Source organism: Podarcis muralis, chromosome 3 (genome assembly GCF_964188315.1).
Source record: "Podarcis muralis chromosome 3, rPodMur119.hap1.1, whole genome shotgun sequence".
NCBI classification, from domain to species: Eukaryota; Metazoa; Chordata; class Lepidosauria; order Squamata; family Lacertidae; genus Podarcis; species Podarcis muralis.
The window spans coordinates 12,256,264-12,281,510 of record NC_135657.1 but is presented as its reverse complement, the minus strand read 5'-3'; the positions used below and the strand labels follow the sequence as shown (position 1 = coordinate 12,281,510).

The window sequence follows — 25,247 nt, the reverse complement described above, 5'->3', positions numbered from 1 at the left end:
TGCTTTTAGAAAGAATGCATTTCAATAAACTGTTCTTCTTTGGGGGGTGGGGAGGAAAGCACAACTTCAGCCCTCCAAGAAGGCATGTGACTGTTTAGTTATCCTTGTTGCATATTCCCCCCCCTTTCCCCCTTTTTGATAACATTTTATTAATTTTCCAAAAAATAACAACAAAAACACCACAAACCAATTTTTAACCATAATTTTTGCTTTACTTCCCTCCACTCCCCCTCTTGGTTCCATTGTTTAGAACTCGTTCACGCACGTCCTTAAAACCTTATATTCTTAATAATCCAATTTTAAACCTCCATCTTACTACAAGTGACATTTAAAGTAATACTAATGTAAAACACTATGCACAAAGCTTAAAAAAATATGTATTAAACATTCCCCCCCCCTTTTGCCCTCCAAAGTCCGCTTTCTTTCTTGGGTTTCAAGTTAACTGATTTGTCCAGCATTGTTCAATAATTTATTTTGTCAGTATTCTTTATCTTCTTTTGTGGATGCTTCTTCCTTCCTTCCTTCCTTCCTTCCTTCCTTCCTTCCTTAGGAGCTGACTTGGCCTGGCACCCACTCTTAAGTACAGGAACATAGTCTTTTGTTCAATAAATCCATCAATACAGTGGTACCTCGGGTTAAGAACTTAATTTGTTCTGGAGGTCCGTACTTAACCTGAATCTGTTCTTAACCTGAAGCACCACTTTAGCTAATGGGGCCTCCTGCTGCCGCCACACCTCCAGAGCACGATTTCTGTTCTCATCCTGAAGCAAAGTTCTTAACCTGAGGTACTATTTCTGGGTTACCAGAGTCTGTAACCTGAAGCGTCTGTAACCCGAGGTACCACTGTACATCAGCCTTGTTGCATTTTTGAACTTCAGTGGTTTGGTAGGGAAAATTGTCCGTTCAACTTATGTGCTTGAAAGTGGCGAGAGACTACGGAGAGACTTTTCTGTGGTTGTGAAACTCTCAAACAGAAACGGCCAGCTGCTGTTTCCAAATGGACACAACCTTCTTGAAATCCGCTCAGCGAAGGTCGGTCACACAATGCTCTCATGGCCCGATGATGCCCCTGCAATGTGGGTTAGCCTGTGCATTTGGAACACGCTCAGTGTGTACACAGCAGCCGGGAACATTCTCCATATTTGCTGGGTGAGCCGGAGAACTTTTCCGTCAACACAGCTGGGACTCCTCTTCCCTGCATTGCATGTTTTACTTCAGGGAAGCCTGCAGACAGTTCCTGAGAAGTCAGTTTTTCACGTCTTGCCTAAAAACATGGCAACGTGAAATTAGGGGAAGTAAATAGCCGGGGAAATGGCTGAGTTAAAAAAAACAAAACCCCCATGCATTTAATATTCTGCAGAGGAAATTGGGAAATAAATGACATTCTTAAGGCACTATTCATTTAGAGCCTCTCCAGATGACCTTTTTTTATTGAGTATTCATCCAAATTTGCTTTCACAAAGTTTAGCTAGATTATATCCGGTCTTCGCTGAACATTAGTTTTGATTTGTTTGTGCACTCATCCTGCTTTGCTTAGGTAGTATGTCTAATTCTTCCGGATAGTCAAACTACAAATAGTCATTTTTAATTTTTTTCTTAAAAAGCGGATTTGTTACACTAGGGGTGACAGAACACTTTAATCTGCTATAAATGTGAAAACTCAAAATTCTGGTATTGGCTCAACTTCTTCCTGCAAAATACTGTTCGTCTGGACTCCAGGCAACCTTTCCATGGCAATTTATCCATATTTTGGCAGGCATAAATAAGAGTTCTCTATCCTGTTATGAGTCTCTATTGCCTTACTTCATTTTCTCATGGATGGTGGAAGACAGCAACCAAATTTGCCAGTGGAGTTCTTTTTAATGCTTGATATTTTACTATGTTTTTATATATGCTGTGAGCTGCCCAGAGTGGCTGGGGAAACCCAGCCAGATGGGTGGGGTATGATGATGATGATGATGATGGTGATGATGATGATGATGATGTTCTAACCCATGTGGGCTTGTCTCTTTACTGGCCCATAAAGGTAAAGGTACCCCTGCCCGTATGGGCCAGTCTTGACAGACTCTAGGGTTGTGCGCTCATCTCACTCTAGAGGCCAGGAGCCGGCGCCGTCCGCAGACACTTCCGGGTCACGTGGCCAGTGTGACATAGCTGCTCTGGCGAGCCAGCACCAGCGCAGCACACGGAACGCTGTTTACCTTCCCGCTTATAAAGCGGTACCGATTTATCTACTTGCACTTAACGGTGCTTTTGAACTGCTAGGTGGGCAGGAGCTGGGACCGAAAGATTGGAGCTCACCCCGCCGCGGGGATTCGAACCGCCGACCATACGATCGGCAAGTCCTAGGCACTGAGGTTTTACTGGCCCATGGAACACAGGAAATCTGCATAACTGTGTCCGCTACTCAGGAGATTTTTCGAAATTTCCATTCCATTTCATTTATGAATTATTTCCTGTGAGACACCTCAAAGGCGATTTAACAACATGACCTTCAGCAATAAAAACATATATTAAACTATTGCATATTTTAGAACAAGTTCATATCCAAGACAGTTATAGACGGGGGTAAAAAAAAAAATCAACTGTGGATTAAATAAATACACACACACACACACACACACACACACACACACACACTGCTGCTAGTTCTAAATAATTGGGTGAGAAGGATTCCTGTTAACCTTTCAGAGATGACAGCAAACAATGAGATTATGCCATACTCATACAAGGACAACTCAATGCCACTCGTTCATTGGTAATAATAATAATAATAATAATTTTTATTTATACCCTGCCTAAAACCGGGCTCAGAGCGGCAAACACCAAATGTATAACACATTAACATAAAATCAGATAATCAATTAAAATACATCCTCAAATCAGATCAAGATCAGAATAAAATCCAATCAGATACGGCAACCCACAGATTAGGGTTGGGGACCTTAAATGCTCACACGGCCCAAGTGTTTGTGCTGAACTTACATGGGCCTGTGAGAAAAATTGGGAGGCCACTTTCATGCAAGTTCTTATGAAAGAGGAGAGGGAGTCAGACTGAACCCCAACCAAAGGCCTGGCGGAACAGCTCCATCTTGCAGGCCCTGCGGAAAGATGTCAAATCCTGCAGGACCCTGGTCTCTTGTGACAGAGCGTTCCACCAGGCCGGGACCTCCAAAATGTGATTATTTGCAAACTGTAAAGTCCTCTGTGGGGCATACCAGGGGAGGCGGTCCCATAGGTACGAGGACCCTAGGCCTTATTGGGCTTTAAAGTATCGGCTTTGCAGTATTTTGCTTTGCTAAAATGAGGTTTGTGCTTTCTAGCGAAGGGGATCACCTCCCTGTTCTGTTTGCCCAAATCATTTCAACCTCTCCAGCCTCCACTTGGATGTTTCGCATTCCTGTTTTGCAACGGAAGTAAAGTTGGGTGTACTTTGTAGCCATGAGGCAACAGTTACAACAGCAACAAGAATGGAGGCTTAATATAAAAGCACACACACACACCACAGAAAGTGATGTCACAGAGCAAAGGTCTGTAGCGTATTGAAGCTGGAGGTTAGCAACAGACAAGAAGCCTAATAACTCTGCCATACCTCAAACAGAAGTTCAGGGTTTCTTTGATCGAATGCTTCACTATGGAGAGCCTCCCTTCTTGTCAGGAGGTTGAATCCTGACAAGACAGAAGTACTGTTTTGGGGGGACAGGGGGCGGGCTGATGTGGAGGACTCCCTGGTCCTGAATAGGGTAACTGTGCCCTGAATGACCAGGTGTGCAACCTGGGAGTCATTCTGGACTCACAGCTGTCCATGGAGGCGCAGGTTAATTCTGTGTCCAGGGCAGCTGTCTATCAGCACCATCTGGTATGCAGGCTGAGACCGCAAAGAATGTGGGCTCCATGGCTAGAATATAGAGGGAATTCACCTCTCCAAGTACAAATCCCTTCAAAGTCCTCCCAAAGTCTCGAGTGTCCTGTGTATACAGTATTGCTACCATTATTGTGAGGTGAAATAATCACAAAAGGTATTTAGAGAACACCAGGCTGAGGTTGTTTTTTGTGGGGGCGAAGATCTCAATCAAGGATCTTCACCAGCTCTGCTACCTGAGAACTTCTAACACAGGCAAAAGCATGAGATCTCCTGTATGCAAAGATGTGCTTTGCCATTGAGCTTTTATTTATTTATTTTTATTCTCTGTATAAATATTGCCCTATTTTTTTTTGGGGGGGGGGGAAACGATTAACAAAAAATTAAAGGCAGTTGTATCAAATGGGGTTTTGCCTTGCTGTAAAGTCTTTCTACAAATCTGAATACTCTTATCGTCACTGATCCTCACCGCTGCAGCCTTCTATGCCATAACTTATTCTGTTCCTTAAAGATCCCACAATCCTCATGTGCAGATTTTGGGAAGTGGGTAAGAGGGAATCACGTGCCCTGCTTTACACGAGCCGATTTTTATTTTTCAAATAAGACAGAACCAACTTTGAATACAACCCAAGGTCACTGGGCAGTCGGATGGTGACCTGTCTGGAGTGCTGCTCTTGTGCAACGGCAAAACAACTCTGTGTTGCCCAACAACTGGCCGTGCAAACAATTGTGAAAGTGCACCCAAGAACTTAGCCAAAGCTGGGCCCTGTTTGCCCATGGCTTTCTGTAAAACCAGATTAACTTCAAACCTTGTGGGGCTTTAGAACCATTCATACAAATTTCAGTGTTTCGCAAACTTTGTTTCCCAGGCTGTTGCTGGAGACCAACTCCCATCATCCCTGACAACTGGTCCTCCTAGCTACGGATGATGGGATTTGTAGCCCAACAAGAGCAGCAGACTCAAGTTTGAGAAACGCTGCATTAGGCGATCCTCCCTCCCTTTCATTTTTTTTTATTAGAAGAGCTAAATCAACAAAGAATAAGGGGAACAGCTTGGGCTCTGTGGATAGCTGCAGACATTCAGTGTCAGCAGCACTGAGCTAAATAGGGCAATGGTCTGGCATGATAGAAGGCATCTTCCTGTGCCAAGTGAGACTCACCATATTTTTCGCCCTATAAGACGCACCTTTTCCCTCCTAAAAAGTAAGGGGAAATGTGTGTGCCTCTTATGGAGCGAATGCAGGCTGCGCAGCTATCCCAGAAGCCAGAACAGCAAGAGGGATCGCTGCGCAGTGCTCCCTCTCGCTGTTCTAGCTTCTGGCTTAGCCGCGCGAAGCCTCTTCAGGGCAGGGGGAGCCTTCATCCCACTGCCCTGAAGAGGCTTCGCGCGGCTATCCCAGAAGCCAGAACAGCAAGAGGGGTCGCTGCGCAGTGATCTCTCTTGCTGTTCTGGCTTCTGGGATTCAGAATATTTTTTTTCTTATTTTCCTGCTCCAAAAACTAGGTGCATCTTATGGTCTGGTGCGTCTTATAGAGCGAAAAATATGGTAAGCTACAGACTCCTGTAACCAGTGCTTGTGGTGATCCTTTGGGTATCATAGGTGAACACGGATGACAATATTGGTGGTTATAATGGTTCTAGGAAACAAGGCGGTTCAGTAGCTCAGCCTGAATGTAGACAGTCCCAGGTCCCCTCTGGGATGTGCAGTTTTAAAAATTCCCAGCCAGCTGATCCAGGAAGTACCACTGCGATTTGGGAGAGACTGCTGGGCTTGATGGACCAGGGGGTGTGATCATGTCATGCACTCAAAGAAGTGTCTTATCAGGATGTGCTTTGATTGCATCCCTGCTTAAACTCTGCCATTCTTTTGTACGTCTTTTCACCAGATGAACGAGAGGCAGTCCAGAAGAAGACTTTCACTAAGTGGGTTAACTCTCACTTGGCACGTGTGTCCTGTAGAATTACAGACTTGTACGCCGACCTTCGCGATGGACGGATGCTTATCAAACTGCTGGAAGTTCTTTCTGGAGAGAGACTTGTAAGTGCCCATTTCCAATGCAAATCTTTATGGCACCTGTGCCGTCCCAGTTGTAACAAGAGTCTCACATTGCTGCAGGTTTGTTAGTTCTAAAGTCAAAACAAGAGCCTTGGGTGCCTCTCATGATATACCGAGTGTGGCCATGGGGCAATTTCACATTAAAGTCCCGCCATGTTTTTTTGGGGGGTGTTATTTCAGTTGATGTGAGTGAAATGTGCAAATTGCCCCTCGTCTCGTTTTCTTGCCGTGATTTTAACAGGAGTGAAGAGCTAAGAGGTTTAGAAAGGGTTCGCTCTGGATAATTGGGACAGGAGAGGAAAATGTGTTATCTGAATAAACTTATTGTGTGTGACTCTTACCATGTAACAGCCTCTGCCAACACAATGTCCTCTACAGGTGGTGGCACTACAACTCCCATCAGCCCTAGCAAGTGCTCACTGGGGCTGATGGGAGTTGTAGTCCAACAACATCTACAAGGTATCAGGTTGGGGGACCTGTGGCCTTCCAGATCCCAGGCCAGGTATGATGGGAGTTGGAGTCCAACTGCTTTTGGAGAGTCGCACATTCCACATTCTGCATATTTTGGTCCCGGTCTTAATGAACAGCAGTTGGGCTGGTGAACTTGTGTCATCTAGACCAGAGGTCTAGTAAAAGTGAAATAAAATCACTTAGAAAAACATTTCAAGCTTTGTGAAAGTTTCAGTAAAGTACTCCAGTCATTCATTTTATCCGTTAGCAGCTAGATCACAGTGAAGTAATAAACAAGAATGATATCATTATTAATGCCATGTGCCCCTGGGGGCATACTCTTCCAAATACTTCTTTTGGCAAAGGCAAAGGCAAAGGTAAAGGTTAAGTCCAGTCAAAGGAGTCTATGGGGTGTGGCACTCATCTCACTTCCAGACCAAGGGAGCTGGCGTTTCTCCACAGACAGCTTTCTGGGTCATGTGGCCAGCAGGACTAAACTGCTTCTGGCTCAACGGAACACCGTGATGGAAACCAGAGCGCACAGAAACGCCGTTTACCTTCTCGCCACAGCGGTACCTATTTATCTACTTGCACTGGCGTGCTTTTGAACTGCTAGGTTGGCAGGAACTGGGACAGAGCAATGGGAGCTCACTCCGTTGCGGGGATTCGTAAACAGCCAACCTTCCAATCGGCAAGTCCAAGAGGCTCAATGGCTTAGACCACAGCGCCACCCACATCTTTTGGCACCAGCCTTTCAAGATACATTTTCTGTGGCCCAGAAATCCAGAGTTCCAGCTCGGGCAAGCAAAGCCACCAGCCCCAATTATTTAACCACCACAAATGGGTACGGGGACAAGTGAGGTTGGTATTAAAGGACACATTCATTGACTGACAGGCTGTTGCTCCTAAAGATGAAGTGGTGGACTATCAAACTCCTTGGTCTGTTCCAGTGGTGCTCCTTCTGTGTTCTCATGTTCACACGAGTGGTGCCTTAGCTGTCACTATTTTGTGGGAGGAGTTCAAGAAATTTAGTGTCTTGCAACTGAAGTGGATAAAAAAGATTCACTGCCCTAGTGCAACAAGCCTACTTTTTTAAAAAAAACAACAGCATATTTTTTGCAAAGTACGGGAAAACGCAGTGAAAAGTGGGAATGAACTAATGATCTGTGGAAAGACATATAAACTCTTCACAAGGAAATCAGGACAAATGCTCCTTGACGTATAGCCACCCCACAATCCCACACAGGACAGCTGCATATTCCTGCATTATAGATCAGGGCTAGATCAGGGCTCAGCAAACTTTTTCAGCAGGGGGCCGGTCCACTGTCCCTCAGACCTTGTGGGGGGCCGGACTATATTTTGGGGAGAAAATATGAACGAATTCCTATGCCCCACAAATAACCCAGAGATGCATTTTAAATAAAAGGACACATTCTACTCATGTAAAAACATGCTGATTCCTGGACCGTCCGCTGGCCGGATTGAGAAGGCGATTGGGCCAGATCCGGACTCTGGGCCTTAGTTTGCCTACCCATGGACTTGATGATCCTCAGGGTCCCTCCCAATTTGATTCTATGATTCTTTGAAATCAGAATGAATGATAAATAAAGGCTGCATTTGGGCCAAACCCACTCCATACATTTAAGCACTGTTTCACTGCTCTAACAGTCATGGCTTTCCCCCAAAGAATTCTGGGACTTGTAGTTTGTTAACGGTGCCAAAAGTTGTTTGGAGACCCCTGTTCCCCTCAGGGAACTACGCTTCCCTGCCTTTGAGCTTCGACAGCCTGCAACACCCCGATTCACTTACAGTATTGTCGCAATGCCATCATATTTACTACATGTGTTTGGCTTTATTTGTGTGAGGCTCCAAAGACTTGATTTTTATAATGCACAGTAGGTGCTTCCTAGCCTGGTTGCCTTGACTTTAGAAGGAACACAACTGCAGCAATCTCTGTGCAAAGAGCTCTCATTCTGGCACACCTTCCACTGCAAACAAACATCTAGATAAAGTGGTTTGCGAAGGCCTTGAGATAATTGCATGCATTCCGAAGTATGTTTGCAGGATTAGCTTTTAAATCTCATTTGCTGAACTCTCTTCTGCTTATGTTTCTTTTTCTTCCATGCATGCTGATAGTTGTTTTGAGTTAAGCATTGGTGATCCCACTGCCACACTCGATGGGTAGGATCATGGCTAAAGCCAAGGGAGCCTTCTAGGATTTTGCAGCCCAGAATTTAGATAAGCCGCCACCCAAGGGCCATTCCCAACTGTTTGCTTTTTGGAAATGTGTCTGCAGAAGCAGCCACAAAATGGCTGCATGTCTGGTGCCTCAGAAGACCAGAATGGGTGGGTGGGAATATAAACTACAGTAAAAAAAAAAAAAGGTTAGTTCACAACTCCACATTCCTGAATCCACACACATGTTCCTGTTGGGCCATTATTTCCTTATTTATTCTGAACATTTGTGCCCTGCTCTTCAGCCCCCCCAAAAGTTTCCCCGATTGGTGTACATGTGATCAAATTAAAGCAAGACAATCCCTATGCAGAGGGCCTTCTGGTGGTTCCCTCATTGCGAGAAGCAAAGCTACAGGGAACCAGGCAGAGGGCCTTCTCGGTAGTGGTGCCCGCCCTGTGGAACGCCCTCCCATCAAATGTCAAAGAGATAAACAACTACCTGACATTTCGAAGACATCTGAAGGCAGCCCTGTTCGGGGAAGTTTTTAATGTGTGACATTTTAATGTATTTTTAATCTTTGTTGGAAGCCGCCCAGAGTGGCTGGGGAAACCCAGCCAGATGGGCGGGGTACAAATAAAACAACAACAACTATTATTATTATTATTATTACTGTAGGCTTACTAGCTAAAAAACCCCATGTGGCACACAAGGGAAATTGGGCATGGAGGGAAGAGCAGGGGAAACAAGCAACAGGCACCAATTCTTTAGTACAGTGGTACCTCGGGTTACATATGCTTCAGGTTACAGACGCTTCAGGTTACAGACTTCGCTAACCCAGAAATAGTACCTTGGGTTAAGAACTTTGCTTCAGGATGAGAACAGAAATCGTGCTCCGGCGGCGCGGCAGCAGTGGGAGGCCCCATTAGCTAAAGTGGTGTGTCAGGTTAAGAACAGTTTCAGGTTAAGAACGGACCTCCAGAATGAATTAAGTTCTTAACCCGAGGTACCATTGTAGTAGTTTTTTAAAATGGCTAACTGGAACAGAAAAGAGGGGGGGGGGCAGGAGGAGCCCCATGGGGCTTGTCTTCCAGCAAAGCTAATGGAATGAATCCTGCTTTCCATCTCTCCCACTGAGGCAGCCTGATGGAATAATAATAATAATAATAATAATAATAATAATAATAATAATAATAATAATTTATACATACATACATACCCCACCTATCTGGTTGGGTTGCCACAGCCACTCTGGGCGGCTCCCAACAGAATATTAAAAACACGATAAAACATCAAACAGTAAAAATTTCCCTAAACAGGGCCGCCTTCAGATGACTTCTAAAAGTCAGAAAGTTGTTTATCTCCTTGACATCTGATGGGAGGGCATTCCACAAGGCAGGCGCCACTGCCCAGAAGGCCCTCTGCCTGATTCCCTGTAACCTCACTTCTCGCAGTGAGGGAACCACCAGAAGGCCCTCAGCAGTGGATCTCAGTGTCCTGGCTGAACGATGGGGGTGGAGACACTCCTTCAGGTATACAGGACCGAGGCCATTTAGGGCTTAAAGGTCAGCACCAACGCTTTGAATTGTGCTCGGAAACGTACTGGAAGTCAAAGTAGGTCTTTCAAGACCGGTGTTATGTGGTCTCGGCGGCCACTCCCAGTCACCAGTCTAGCTGCCGCATTCTGGATTAGGTGTAGTTTCCGGGTCACCTTCAAAGGTAGCCCCATGTAGAGCGCATTGCAGTAGTCCAAGCAGGAGATAAGCAGAGCATGCACCACTCTGGCGAGACAGTCTGCAGGCAGGTAGGGTCTCAGCCTGCGTACCAGATGGTGCTGGTAGACAGCTGTCCTGGACACAGAATTGACCTGCGGCTCCATGGACAGCTGTGAGTCCAGGTGACAGTCGAGGGAGAGAGGACTTCTCTCAAAATCAACCTTCTCTATCCACCAAAAACCTCTACAGAGGGTTGAACAGTGGAGACTGTGCATAGGATTCCAGTCAGGAGGTTTGGCAGGTGGACTCACCTGAAATTGAATGGAGGGATTTCGCTCCAGTGGAGATAACTGAAAGCACATCAATGACATGCTATGGTTTGCTTGGAAAAAGACACATCTTTTTCAGGTTTTTAGTTTTTCCCTGTTCCCATTTGTTTTATGCTAGGGTTTTTTAAATGTATGTGTTTGTTGTTGCAAGTTGCTTTGAGTTTTTGTAACAAAAGTGACTCGCGTGTTAAATAAATAATAATTCAACAATAACAATCCATTCATTTATTTCACAATATTAAAGGGCGGGGGGAGGGGACGCAGTTTCAAATAGAAGAGGATGTTTGCTCAAAGTACAAAAGGGAAAATGTGAGAGACTGAGGAATCAGTTGTCCATATTGTTGCACACCGTAATAAGACATAAATGTGTGAAATGTTCTCCATGGTCCAGAAAACTGGAAGAAGATAATGATGATGGAGGAGAAGTCACTTCTCATTTCCTCCTCTTGTGCTTGGAGGAAATGGTTTGCAGGATCAGCTGAATGCAGTTTAATGATCCTTAGCTGGTTTTTAAATGAAGCAGAGTATAAAAAGGTAAAGGTACCCCTGCCCGTACGGGCCAGTCTTGACAGACTCTAGGGTTGTGCGCCCATCTCACTCAAGAGGCCGGGGGCCAGCGCTGTCCGGAGACACTTCCGGGTCACGTGGCCAGCGTGACATCGCTGCTCTGGCGAGCCAGAGCCGCACACGGAAACACCGTTTACCTTCCCGCTAGTAAGCGGTCCCTATTTATCTACTTGCACCCGGGGGTGCTTTCGAACTGCTAGGTTGGCAGGCGCTGGGACCGAGCAGCGGGAGCGCACCCTGCCGCGGGGATTCGAACCGCCGACCTTTTGATCGGCAAGTCCTAGGCGCTGAGGCTTTAACCCACAGCGCCACCCGCGTCCCAACACAGCAGAGTATAGTAGGTATTATTTTACCTCTCAAGTTCTGGGTCTTGAAAGGGAAGTTTCTAATCGCAACTTTGCACTCCTTTTTATTTGATACAGGGATTGGATTGCCGTTACGTGCCGCGAAAATTTCCCCGTGTAACTCAGCGAGCGCTTTAGGGACATAAATATTAAAACACTCGGTAAACGTGATAATATAGAAGCACAAGCAATATCCCTCCACCTGATTACAGACATTAACCACTTATGTTACCGCTCCATTCAGCACAACTCCCAGTGACCAGGAATGGCTCCTGACCCTATGAAGAGGGGTTTGGATGTGGGATATGGAGGGAGAGGGTGCAGAGGGGAGATGGAGAAGAGAAAGATCTTTGGGGCAAGCTGCCTTCCTCTTGTTCAACTATTCAATGCAACCCCAACAAATATATTATGGCGTGGGATATGGTAGGCAAATACAAGGTTAAAAAGGTAAAGGGACCCCTGACCATTAGGTCCAGTCGTGGCTGACTCTGGGGTTGTGGCGCTCATCTTGCTTTATTGGCCGAGGGAGCCGGTGTACAGCTTCCGGGTCATGTGGCCAGCATGACTAAGCCGCTTCTGGCGAACCAGAGCAGCACACGGAAACGGCATTTACCTTCCCGCTGGAGTGGTACCTATTTATCTACTTGCACTTTGACGTGCTTTCGAACTGCTAGGTTGGCAGGAGCAGGGACTGAGCAACAGGAACTCACCCCGTCGCAGGGATTTGAACTGCCGACTTTCTGATCGGCAAGTCCTAGGCTTTGTGGTTTAACCCACAGTGCCACCCGTGTCCCAAATACAAGGTTATTGGTACCTTAAATGTGGCTGATCTCCCAATCCAAGTAGATAGCTTAGTTGGGTAGAACGTGATGCTGATAACGCCAAGGTTTCAGGTTCAATCCTTACATGGGACAGCTGCATATTTCTGCATTGCAGGAGGTTGGACTAGATGATCCTCAGGATCTCTTCCAACTCTACAATTTTATGAATGAAGCTGCTGCCATTATGGGGAATGCGGGTATGTGAAAGAAGAGTATACCAATGCACCCCATTTTATTTTTTCTACGTTGATATCCTTTCCACTGCTTAGCAGATCCACTAAAGTTTACCTTTATTATTTTTAAATGATGTTTCCTTGCACAACTTCTTTGTTGTTGTCCAAATCCCAAAGTGTTTCCAGAAAGTGAAGGTGGATCACTTTTGCCCTCGGGGAAATAAGTCAAGAAGCTAGTCCTTAAAGGTCAATCCGCCAGATAATTAAAAAGTCAGAAGTGGATTATTTTCCTATTTGCGAAATGGGAAAAGAATCCAGCTAGCGTGAAAAGGCAACAACATTTTAGAATTCTTCCCCTCCCGACAGTAACACAAACACACCAGCACGAGGCTCGTTTATATAAAACAGCACTTTTGGCCCTTCAGTGCTTTAACAATAATTCCTTTATTTTTTCCGAAAGCCCCAAAGGTCAGCTCACATGCACGCATCTTCTCTGGCAAATTTTGCCCTTTATTGCACAGAGGGGGGAAGATTAGAAGGAATTAAAGTTGCCTCGCTTTATGTGTGCCCAGCACATAACTGAGATTCTTAAACAAACATAAACACAGCGAGCGAAGGAAGCCAGTTTGCATTCCTCCCTGTCCAAACTCCCCGTCCCACTTCCTCAGACTGAAGGAAGAGGAAATGTGTTTATTATTATTTACTTCAGGGAGTATCTTGCCGTAAGCCTGTGGAGTAGGTTGTTATTAACCCAGGAACAGGGGAAGCAGCTGAATCTTAACCTTCCAAGTCAAGGCCTAACATGCTACTTGTCAGCTGGGCCATAGCATATCTCAAAAGCAGTCGATTCTGTTCTGCGTGAATGTTGCTTCAAAGATCCAAGTTCCCCTTTATAAACACTTCATTCCCAGAAGCTAGTATCTGGGGTTGGCACTGAGTGTAGACAAGGGGTGTCAGATGTTGTGGAGCAGAGAGTTTCTCTTATGTATTAACAGAAGCCTGCAAACAAATGTTTGCCAAAAAAAAAAAAATAGCCTGTGAAAGTTACTAGAGCCTAGTAGCCTGTGTTTTCATGCTGGTTGTGAAGGAAGTAAACACCCTTGGTCACAAAGAGCGTAAGAACACATCGATGACAGAGGAGGGATGGAATACTCCAATGTATTCTAATGTATACTCGCCTGAGCAGAATTCTTGATCACCTATGGTGAGCAGGCAAGCTTGTAGATACAATGCTGTGTTAACAGCTGTACACAACAGTGCATTTTAAAAACTTCAGGGACCCTCTTCTACATTGACGGCTTCATCACAGAAACCCTGCATGTCGCAGAAGATTCTGGGATGCAAATTCATGGATATAGAATTGTGGCTCAGGGTGTGGAGTGGGGAGAGAATGAGATATCGTCTTAAGACCTAGCCAGTGCTCGCCTGTGACTACCTGTTGCTCTGCAGGGAAACCTACCCGTTGTGACTGATCTAGTGAAGAAACTCTCAACAGTTTCCAACGAACCCTTGTATGTTCCATGGAACAATGTTCAGAAATTCCAGTTGTCGAAGATGGGATTTTGGCAGGTACCCTGCAGCGTCTTAGCACTGCAAGTGATATTCAGTACTTAACCAAAATTTACTCTGTTGTTTAGTCGTTTAGTTGTGTCCGACTCTTTGTGACCCCATGGACCAGAGCACACCAGGCACTCCTGACTTCCACTGCCTCCCGCAGTTTGATCAGACTCATGTTTGTAGCTTTGAGAACACTGTCCAGCCATCTCGTCCTCTGTTGTCCCCTTCTCCTTGTGCCCTCCATCTTTCCCAACATCAGGGTCTTTTCCAGGGAGTCTTCTCTTCTCATGAGGTGGCAAAGTATTGGAGCCTCAGCTTCAGGATCTGTCCTTCCAGTGAGCACTCAGGGCTGATTTCCTTCAGAATTGATAGGTTTGATCTTCTTGCAGTCCACGGGACTCTCAAGAGACTCCTCCAGCACCAGAATTCAAAAGCATCAATTCTTCAGCGATCAGCCTTCTTTATGGTCCAGCTCTCTCTACCCACCTATTAAAGTATAGAAACCCTATCCTCTGTTGCACAGGGTGATCCTATGTCTGCTTCCCCCAATCTCATATCCTGCAAATGTTTTGCACTGCAAAGACCATCAGCCCCAGCCACTTTGGCCAATCGTCAGGGATTATGGGAGCTGTAGTCCACAGTATCCGGAGGACATCAGGTTGAGGAAAGATGTTCCAAGTATGAATGGTGTCCATTGTGAAATCATTCTTACTTGCTCCAGTTCTATAGGTTGAAGCACAAACAGACAAAACAAGAAATTTCCTCCTCCTTTGCTTCTAAGTACCTTTTGGGTTCATTTCCACAGGTCTCCACTATTCGCCAGAAAGTTGGAGCGGAAGATTAGGGCTCCTAATTAACTTGATGAAAATATTTTGAAGTAGCAAAAGCTAAGTCCTCTGAAAAATATTGTTTCTCTGATTTTTACGGTGGAAAATATATAAGGCTAGGGGTGCACAGTTAATCACTGAGCAACATTATGAAGTTACTCATTTTTAGTCCTGTTTCTTTTTTTAAAAAGCAAACCACTGGCGTGCAACATTGCTGAAAAACAGTTATTACCAGTGGTAATGGAGACGATGGGAAGTTTGATGTACTTTAAGAAGACTTATTTTCAAAATACACGAGTTGTTGTTCTTGTTAATTTTATATCTTTGTAACAAATGACGTAAATGTACAGGTTTTTTGTGTTTTGTTGGTGTGTAAGAAAAAGAGAAAAGAAAAACAGTTATTACCAGTGGTAGCAAATGCAATTCTGGAGGAGCAAAATCAATATTCCCTCTTTCCACAAACCAGCTGATCAGCAACAGGATAAGGAGCTCTCTGACCTGCAGATCTTAATTACCACCAGTTCTATTCCGACAGTGATAATTAAACCTTGTTTTCTCAGCAGTTACTTTCCATACCAGCTGAAAAATAACTAGCCTGGGTCATGTGTTTGTTGGCAGACTGCATCTTGCAAGAGAGCTGACCATGAGCAGCTAGCTGTGTAGTGGTCTGAGTCAGGGGGGACCTACATTTCTGGGGCCCTGAAGCTTGAATAATAATAATAATAATAATAATAATAATAATAATAATAATATATTTTTTATTTATACCCCGCCCATCTGGCTGGGTTTCCCCATCCACTCTGGGCGGCTTCCAACAGAATATTAAAATACAATAGTCTATTAAACATTAAAAGCTTCCCTAAACAGGGCTGCTTTCAGATGCCTTCTAAAAGTCTGGTAGTTGTTTTTCTCTTTGACATCTGGTGGGAGGGTGTTCTACAGGGCGGGTGCCACTACCGAGAAGGCCCTCTGCCTGGTTCCCTGTAACTTGGCTTCTCGCATTGAGGGAACCGCCAGAAGGCCCTCGGCACTGGACTTCAGTGTCCGGGCTGAATGATGGTGGTGGAGAAGCTCCTTCAGGTATACTGGACCAAGGCCGTTTAGGGCTTTAAAGGTCAGCCCCAACACTTTGAATTTTGCTCGGAAACGTACTGGGAGCCAATGTAGGTCTTTCAGGACCAGTGTTATATGTTCCCGGTGGCCGCTCCCAGTCACCAGTCTAGCTGCCGCATTCTGGATTAGTTGTAGTTTCCGGGTCACCTTCAAAGGTAGCCCCACATAGAGCACATTGCAGTAGTCCAAGCGAGAGATAACCAGAGCATGCGCTACTCTGGCGAGACAGTCTGCGGGCAGGTAGGGTCTCAGCCTGCGTACCAGATGGAGCTGGTAGACAGCTCTCCTGGACACAGATTTGACCTGTGCCTCCATGGACAGCTGTGAGTCCAGAATGACTCCCAGGCTGCGCACCTGGTCCTTCAGGGGCACAGTTACCCTATTCAGGACCAGGGAGTCCTCCACACTTGCCTGCCTCCTGTCCCCCCAAAACAGTACTTCTGTCTTGTCAGGATTCAACCCCAATCTGTTAGCCGCCATCCATCCTCCAACCACCTCCAGACACTCACACAGGACCTTCACTGCCTTCAGTGGTTCTGAACTATTATGTGGGCTCCTTCGCAACCAGCAATGAGGTCTGGGTAACCCCTCTTACCTTCTTCAGTGGGAATGTTCCATGACAGATTGGCAAACCTTCACAACATCTGTGCTGCTGACTTTCAAACTTTGGGGTTGTCGAAATATATATATATATAACAAAAGAATAATCAATTTGAGTTGTGTGACACATTTTTTTGTGGTCTAAAGTTGCTTCTGTGGCCCCTCTTTCCTAGTAGATCCACCCTTGGGATTGGGGTCATGGGGAGCTGGAGACCCATAGCTATTTCTGGAGGATCCCAGAAATTAATTAATTTGCATACCGTCCTTCATCTGCAGAACTCAGAGCGGTTCACAACATCAAAATACAAGATAAAGGCACAAAATTCATAATAAAAAACAAGAACAAACACCGGGGGGGGGGGCACAAACCAACAAACCTCCCCCTCTCTAGATCAGAACAGATGAGATTCTTGCCGTTATGCTCCCAGAATGAAGAATTTCAGTGAGTTGCAGCAAGATGAAGTGAAACTTTTTACATCAGAGTCACAGAGGTCAGAAAGGGGTGACCGTAGCAAAATATTAATGTTTATGCCACATGTTTCCACGAGATACATAATACAGCTGTATAAACTTCTGGTTTTTGCCGCAGCTGTTTCAGTGAGTCGCTTAAATCGACGGAACGGAAAGCAAAAGAGAGGTTGCATTAAAGTCACGACTGAGAGGGCAGCGTCCCAAGGCCACATTGGCTGGGGGATTGGAGGTGGGACTTGGTGGAGGAAGGCAGGAGACCCTAGTAGCAAATCTTTACCTGTCAGGATGTGGGGAGGGCAGAGCCTGGTGCTTAATGGGCATAACACGTATCAGATGTCCTCAAGCCTTCTGCCTTGGCACTGGCCCCTTGCCCTTAGTTGACATCTTCCCCAGAGAAGAAAACCCTGCAGCTTTGAGCCAGACTCTGAGATAGGAGAACCCTACTGAGTGCAGGAGCACCTTTAAAATGCTGCAAACCCCGTTCTCGTAGCGCCGTAGGTGGGGAGGGAATGAACCCCTTCAGTTTTGGGTCTACTTTCTTGCATCTTTTGGCTCAGTTTCATATGCAGATGGGAGCCCCAGGGGAAAGAAGTCAAGGTGGGGGAGGAACTGGAGGAAGGGGGCCAAAAATCAACGCAGCAATAGAGCAACCATCTGCCATGTGATCAGTTTGGGCATCTTGCAAGAGCAGCCTGTCTTGCCTCCTCCCACCAGGTGTGTAGGACGAGAAAGGGAAAGAAGGAGTGTTGGGGCGGGGGCAGCTGTCTCCACCCACTTTTGGTCTTGGCTCCACCTACTTATGGCTCTGGCTCCGCCCACTGCTGGCTCCTGCTCCGCCCACTGTTGCCATGCATTCCCTGACACATTGCCACCAATGGAATGTAGCTCTTCATAGAAGCCCCTGCCATAAGTGGGATTGTCATTGTTAAGTTGTGGGTGAACATATCAGACGACACAGCGATTCTTCAAACAGCTCTTGTTTATTCATAGGCCAGAACGGAACTGAACTGAAGGGTTCAGCCAGCCTGCTTATACAGTTGTACCTCGGGTTAAGTACTTAATTCTTTCTGGAGGTCCGTACTGAACCTGAAACTGTTCTTAACCTGAAGCACCACTTTAGCTAATGGGGCCTCCTCCTGCTGCTGCTGCTGCTGCTGCTGCCGCACCGCTGGAGCACGATTTCTGTTCTCATCCTGAAGCAAACTTCTTAACCTGAAACACTGTTTCTGGGTTAGCGGAGTCTGTAAACTGAAGTGTATGTAACCTGAAGTGTATGTAACCCGAAATACCACTGTATAGAGCTCCACTAGAACGCAACAGTAACCATTTTCTGTAACTATCCAATCACTGAACGTCACTTTCAATCCCTTATTTGCATATGTGGACCTGAGTGAAAACTATCTACAGTATCCCCCTGCTGGCCCAGGGTGAGAACTTCAGTACATAACAATCGTGGCATTTTGGGACTGCCAGCGGACTCCAGAGTCTCCCCCAACCCCCACCCCGGAAAACAACGTGTTTTAATGTTATGCCTCCCCTGGGGTTTATTGCAGGAACCCAGGCAGAATATATCTTGGTGGCTCATAAGCCAGATATGTCTTCTGGCAGGCTTGAATGCTTGGACTAATGGGCAAGTCAAGAAAAGGAAGTGGGAACAGAAAAGCTGTTTCTTGGGCCAGAGCTCCAAGGGACACACTCCCTTATGGGCAAGCTGCTAAGGCCTACATGCTAATGGTGTGTGGGGCCAGAGGCAAAAATAGGCCCAGCAGCAGCTGCAAATGTTACCTTTGTCCCCTAGGCTTGTTTGCACACACAATGGCTCACCCCTCTCTGCCTTCCGTCCAGATTAGGGACACTTTTCCAGCTAGCAAAAGCTTCCTGGTACAAAGCAGGGCTAGCGATTAGTGTGGCTTCTGGAGAGGGCTCCAAGGGCCAGATAGAGAGGCCTGGGGGCCACATTCAGCCCCTGGTCCTCAGGTTCCTCATCTTTGGCCTCTATGATCTACATCATGAGGAGGAGGGGGCCCCCATGTTGCTAATACCGTATCATTACGGAGAATCCTGACTCATTATACTAGATGAATTCTGGGAAGCATTGTAGCTCTGCTGTTCTTCACAAAGCAATCCCACGAATTCCAATTAACTTCAATGTAGTAAATTGCAATTGTTCCGGAGGCAGTTAGCTCGCTGACTCACCCCCTCCCCATTTTTCTTTCCCCCCCTCTTTAGGAGCTGCACACAGAGCCCTTTAATGCTGCAACTTGATAGATACTTTTTAAATGTGGTTTCTGCCCAATTTGCAGCTTGTCTCCAACGTTTCGCTCTCACCACCCCGCCGGATTATGTGCCTCCTTTTCTTGTTCCTTCGTGGGAGCGAGCTGGAACGAATTTCTCCTTCCTAACATCCATCTTGCTCTCATATATATATAGGATCCCAAAAGAAGTTGTAAAGTTCGCTTCTCACAGAGCCTACTCAATCAGCCGTGGCTGTGATTCTGACCAGGCCTTTTTGAAAAGAGGTTTGCATGTTGGCAGCCAGCATTTCCTGGAGTCCTCCCAGTTCTCATTACTGTGAGCAGGCAGAGCTTTATTTGCTTGTTTAGCACTTTCCCACCACTGCAAGGAATGCGAGTACAGGGACACAAGAATGGGGGTGTTCCAGTTAAATTTAACTAGCATCATGTACACGCTGTATTTTAAAACCCAACTTCAGGCAAGCCAGGGAACAGAGTCTTTGTCGAGGTATGTGTGCACCTGTGGAGAGTGGGTGCTGCAAATTTTGCAGAACTGGAGTCTTTAAGAGGGACCGCCAAAAGCCAGTGTGGTGTAGTGGTTAAGAGCGGTGGACTCGTAATCTGGTGAACCGGGTTTGCTTCCCCGCTCCTCCACATGCAGCTGCTGGGTGACCTTGGGCCAGTCACACTTCTCTGAAGTCTCTCAGCCCCACTCACATCACAGAGTGTTTGTTGTGGGGGAGGAAGGGAAAGGAGAATGTGAGCTGCTTTGAGACTCCTTCAGGTAGTAATGAAGCGGGATATCAAATCCAAACTCTTCTTCTAGCTCTCTGCATACTGGAAGGTAATTTGTTGACAAGGGCCTGCCTTCAATATTGCATCGTCAAATACTGTATCCAGCTTGATACCTGGTAAACACTTGCACATGTTTCTGGTTTGCTTGACCAATTATTCCGGCTGCAACGTGTGATTTTTTATTTTTTTTGCAGGAATGTTTGCGTAGTGAACCCCAAACCTGTTTGAATTATGATATCGGTTTCATAATTTTGTACCTGGCAATATATTGCGAATCATGACGTGTGTGTTTTGCAAAAATCACAATGTGGGGGGAAACAATCCTTCTCTTGATTTCTGCAGCCCCCTTAACTCGGCCGACTTAGGTCTCCCTGTCCTCCCACAGAAGGAAGCAAATCGCAAGAGCGGGCGCCGGCAAAAATCATGATGTAGGGAAAACAGTGAATCCAGCCAGTGCCTCTGCGTAGCTCCACCCTTATTTCAGGCATTGTGATATATCGGTATATCGCGATGTTTAGCTGGTGATATATTGCAAAGTTGGAAACCAGATATCGCCCAGCCCTTGTGAGAACTAAAGAGAGCAATCCGAAGTTCAAGGCGGGTGGTAAAGTCCTCTTTCCCCTGCCTTCTGATTTGCAGCCTCTGGCTTGCGTGAGGGCAGTGGATAGCACATTGCATTGGGCCAGCAAGATCTGAGTTCAGATCTCTTCTACCAACTTCACGCGTCCTGCTGTCCTTCCTTTAGTTGTTGTCATCATCGGCATCCATCTGCCTCAAGAAACAATGGAGTGCGCCTGCAGGGGTGAGGTTAAACGGCTGTGTTAGCAACAGTGAAGTGACCTCCCTGGGGTGCAAGCTTGGGCAGTGTGTATGGAGGTCCTAGGCTGCCCAGTTGACAAGACCCCCCCCCCCAGCCTCGCTGATGGGGTCCAAAAGAAAGGAAAGCAATACATTTGGCACCAGCTTGGCTGCAGGAGTTGCCAGGAGAAAGCGTTCAAGGCGCCATCCAACCGCCTTAGGGACTCCAGTCCGGATTTGTGTCGGGTTTACTCCTTAGCCTTTTGACCAGAAAAATAAAATAAAAACCAGTCAGCCAAGCTGTTTCACACCAGTTCTCTCTGCGCCAAGCAAAATCTCCCTGCTACAAAGACAAGTATTTATTCTCCAGCTCCATGATAAAGCCTGAGGAGTCTCTGAATGAGCATTCCTTTGGCAACTTCCTGAGGTATTTTGGATAACTTATCCAAAATTATCCCTCCATTCATGCGGGGACTACAAGTGGAGACAGTTCCTAGTGGTGGACGAAGAGCTCGAAAGAACGAAGGTTTTATTTATTATTATGCTGGGAGATAATCACCCTTGTTAGCTTTGGCTGCCTTTGCTTCGTAGTCACTCATATTACAGCAAACTCATCGGAAGCAGGATACAGCGGGCTGCATCATTCATACTCTGAGTAGACCCATTGAAATTGATTGGCATTGCCACCATGCATCTGTTCCTTGCAGGGTCAGAAATTAACCATCAAGGGCTTCCCACGCACTTCAATGGAGGGGGGCTGTCTGACAACCGGGATACTTGTCCGCACGCAGAACTGTCCATTAAAATGGGTGGGAAAGCCTTGAGTGTGCAGGAGTTTCTTGGGAGAGCCAGTGTGGTGTAGTGGTTAAGAGCGGTAGTCTCGTAATCTGGGGAACCAGTTTCGCTTCCCCGCTCCTCCACATGCAGCTGCTGGGTGACCTTGGGCTAGTCACACTTCTCTGAAGTCTCTCAGCCCCACTCACCTCACAGGGTGTTTGTTGTGGGGGAGGAAGGGAAAGGAGAATGTCAGCCGCTTTGAGACTCCTTAAAGGGAGTGAAAGGCGGGATATCAAATCCAAACTCTTCTTCTTCTTACCAGCCACAGAACTGAAAATGAGTTGTCTGCTTGGATTCATGCACCCTCGATTGACCACCTTTACACTGATGTTTCGTTTCCCTGCTTTCTTTTTCTTCCAAATGTTCTTCTTGCAGCCCAAGCCAACAAAGGGAAGGATGCGCATTCACTGCTTGGAGAACGTCGACAAAGCCCTCCAGTTCCTGAAAGAGCAGCGGGTGCATCTCGAAAACATGGGGTCCCACGATATCGTGGACGGGAACCACAGACTCACCCTCGGCCTTATTTGGACTATTATATTGAGGTTCCAGGTAAATCTGAGATCACCTTCGGCCCTTGCCTTTCCCTGCAAGTCACACTCATCATTCCCGGCTTCCCAGATCATCAGCCTTAGCGGAATCACTTTAGGGCTGCCCGGAATGCATGGTGCATTTTGTTTATAATTAGTTATACAGGCTGGGGCTGGTTCTTACTTCGAATAGGACGGGGAGGAAGATTTCTTCATTCCTAAGCTGTGGAACGAAATTAAAATCACCCCACACACCTTTGCATGCCTGGGAGCCATGGCGAGAAAGTTCTCACCAGCAACGATAGGAACTTTCTCCCTAAAATACTCCTAGCCGCACTGAGAGCTAGGGAAATTCCGATTCTGATAGTGGAGGGTGAAGCCTTCCTATGCACTGATTGCTGCTGCTGCTGCTTCTATTAATAGTTATTTTTCTTTGGTTTCTTATGCATTTTTAAAGCACTGTTTTATTTTAGGGATTTTACTGAATTTTGCCTGGTTGAAAACCAGTGCTTCCCAAATTTTTTGGAGCTACTGTCCCCTTGCTTCCATAAAGCCATCCAGAGTGCCCCCTACCCTATAAAAAGCACAATTCAGAATAGCAGTTTGCACAACCCACAAAGGTAGGTAATAAAATTCCAAATGGCGCATTTATTCAAAATCCAGTTGAAGCTATCTAAACAATTCAACAAAATTGAGGAGCTTGTTGCAGTAATATGAGCTTGTCAAAGCTTGGTAACCATTTACATCTCCCCAACGACCAAGGCTTGCCTCTTAGTGCCCCCTCCCTGTAATCGCCACCCCCACCCTCGGGTCTGGTACCATCTGACTTGGGGAACCACTGCTGTAAACCGTCCTGTGGTTTGTGCAAAGGGAGATACATAAATAATCTGAAATAATAATGTATTTCCAGTAAGACCAACACCCCACACAAACACCTGTAATTACCATATTTTTCGCCCTATAGGACACACTTTTTGCCCTCCAAAAATTAAGGGGAAATGTGTGTGTGTGTCCTATGGGGCGAATGCAGGCTTTCACTGAAGCCTGGAGAGCGAGAGGGGTCGGTGCACACCGACCCCTCTCGCTCTCCAGGCTTCGGGCAGATATCCGCAAGCCTGGGGAGCCCAGGTGGGAACTCCTGCCAGGCTCCCTAGGCTTGGGGATAGCAGCCTGTTCTGGGGGCTGGGGTTGGGGGAAGCTCGGGCTTCCCCCGGCCCCAACCCTGCGCCTGGGGGGGGGGGAAATAAAAAATGTTTTCTTTATTCCCCCCCCCCAAAAAAAAACCTAGGTGCGCCCTATGGGCCGGTGCACCCTATAGGGCGAAAAATACGGTAATTAAGGAAAAATACAAAGGTGTAGCCCCGTGATAAACGTTCAGCATTTTGTGCCACAGCAGCATATTTTAGGGTAGGGGTTCTCTCTGGGTGGGATGAAACCGCCATGCTAGTGTTCTGGCAGGTGGGCTGCTCCTGCTGGTCTGTTTTTGGGGCACCAACCTCCATCCCCCATCTCCCTCCTGGTAAGGAACAGTGACCCACCTGTCAGGAAACTAGGATTAGCAGTCCCATCCCACCAAAGCAAGCCACTTTGGGGATTCCTGTTTATTTCTCCCTCTTGCCCTTCAGAGAGAATTTCCTCCAACCTCTCCCCACGGGCATTCCTTCTCAGCACTTTGTTACGTAATTATGCAGATCAGGGCCGCGATTTCCTACGGAGCCAAGGCTACAGTTCACAAAGATTTACGAGGGAGCTGAACCTGCTGGAGTTTATAGGCAGAAACCAAAGTTCCGCACTTAGAAATCTGCGGGGCTTGTGTACTTTATCTGGGCTGGGTCATTCTCATGCATTGTGAAGCATGCTCCTTTAAAAGTGGAAGTAGCCAGCTCTGTTCACGATATTATTTTGTACGTATATAGGGGAGGAAACCTTCAGATTGTTTTGGAATCCGGTGCACGCTTTCTGTCTTCTTCTTCTTTGGCGATCACTCGTAGCCGAGTAAGATTGTCTTCCGTAAACACGGTTTTAACAATGAGTCCGTAAGTGACTGGGGAGGCCAATTCTGGACCCACACATCCTTCCACAGTGGGGGCATAGGTTTCCAAGCGGGAGCTGATCACAGTGTGGATTTGCCAAGCGTGCCTTCCTCTTAGCACGTTTCTCCAACCTGTGTGTGCGTGCGTGCGTGCATGTTCACATGCGGGTTCTTATAGTCTCCTACTCTGAGGTTGCTTCGGCAACCGTGTTCTCTCAGAAAGTTTGAAGGCTGTCTGAAATAAATGGGCTGGGGGGAAACTGACTTGCTGATCCATGTGTTGCATTGCAGATCCAAGACATCAGTGTTGAAACAGAAGACAACAAAGAGAAGAAGTCTGCAAAAGATGCACTGCTACTATGGTGCCAGATGAAGACAGCCGGGTGAGTTTTGACCCAGTAGTCCTCTAGACAGTGCTGGGGGAGCCTCTCTCAAGTCTCTTGCTCGCTGAGTGTTTAAGGCTACAAATCCCATCAGCTGGAAGGGGTTGATGGGAGTTGTAGTCCGAAGCATCCAGAGGGCACCAGGCTGGAGGAGGCTGCAGTGCATTTAAAACACACAGGCCTCGATCTCTCCTTAAGTGCAGTGTCCCGAGTTAATGAACAGCTTCCCTTAAGGCAAATCGGTGTGCAGAGCAGGGAGCAAGACTTTCTTCTCCAGGGCAGCGCCATAACTTGTGCTGTCCTGCAGACGATATGGGCAAACAGAGAACGTTTTTGTGAATACAGTGGCTCAGAACAACACTTAACGGCGCCGGCACTAAGATACGGAACTTATGGGCTGAATGCTTTACAGAAGTTGTGCGTTTAAAATGGCTGCCTTCCCAGAAGCCTCCGGGGCTGTCGCTCTGTGGCAGACCACATGCTTTGCATGCAAAATGCCCAGGCAGGTTCAGTCCCTGCCATCTTCAGGCGGGGATTGGTGGACGCTGTCTGAATCTCCGACATGCGTTATCAACTGATTCA

At 46.6% G+C, this 25,247-nt stretch overlaps 1 protein-coding gene across 3 annotated transcripts in view; it reads left to right on the top strand.

Annotated features, from left to right (window-relative positions):
- Positions 1-25,247, top strand: part of SPTBN1 (spectrin beta, non-erythrocytic 1) — a 244,532-nt gene that overhangs the window by 144,110 nt on the left and 75,175 nt on the right. For all 3 annotated transcript variants that reach the window (XM_077925439.1, XM_077925438.1, XM_028725090.2), the window contains 3 exons: positions 5,750-5,901; positions 22,099-22,272; positions 24,574-24,665. In XM_077925439.1, the coding sequence (XP_077781565.1) occupies positions 5,750-5,901; positions 22,099-22,272; positions 24,574-24,665 (418 nt within the window). The remainder of the gene's footprint in view (positions 1-5,749; positions 5,902-22,098; positions 22,273-24,573; positions 24,666-25,247) is intronic.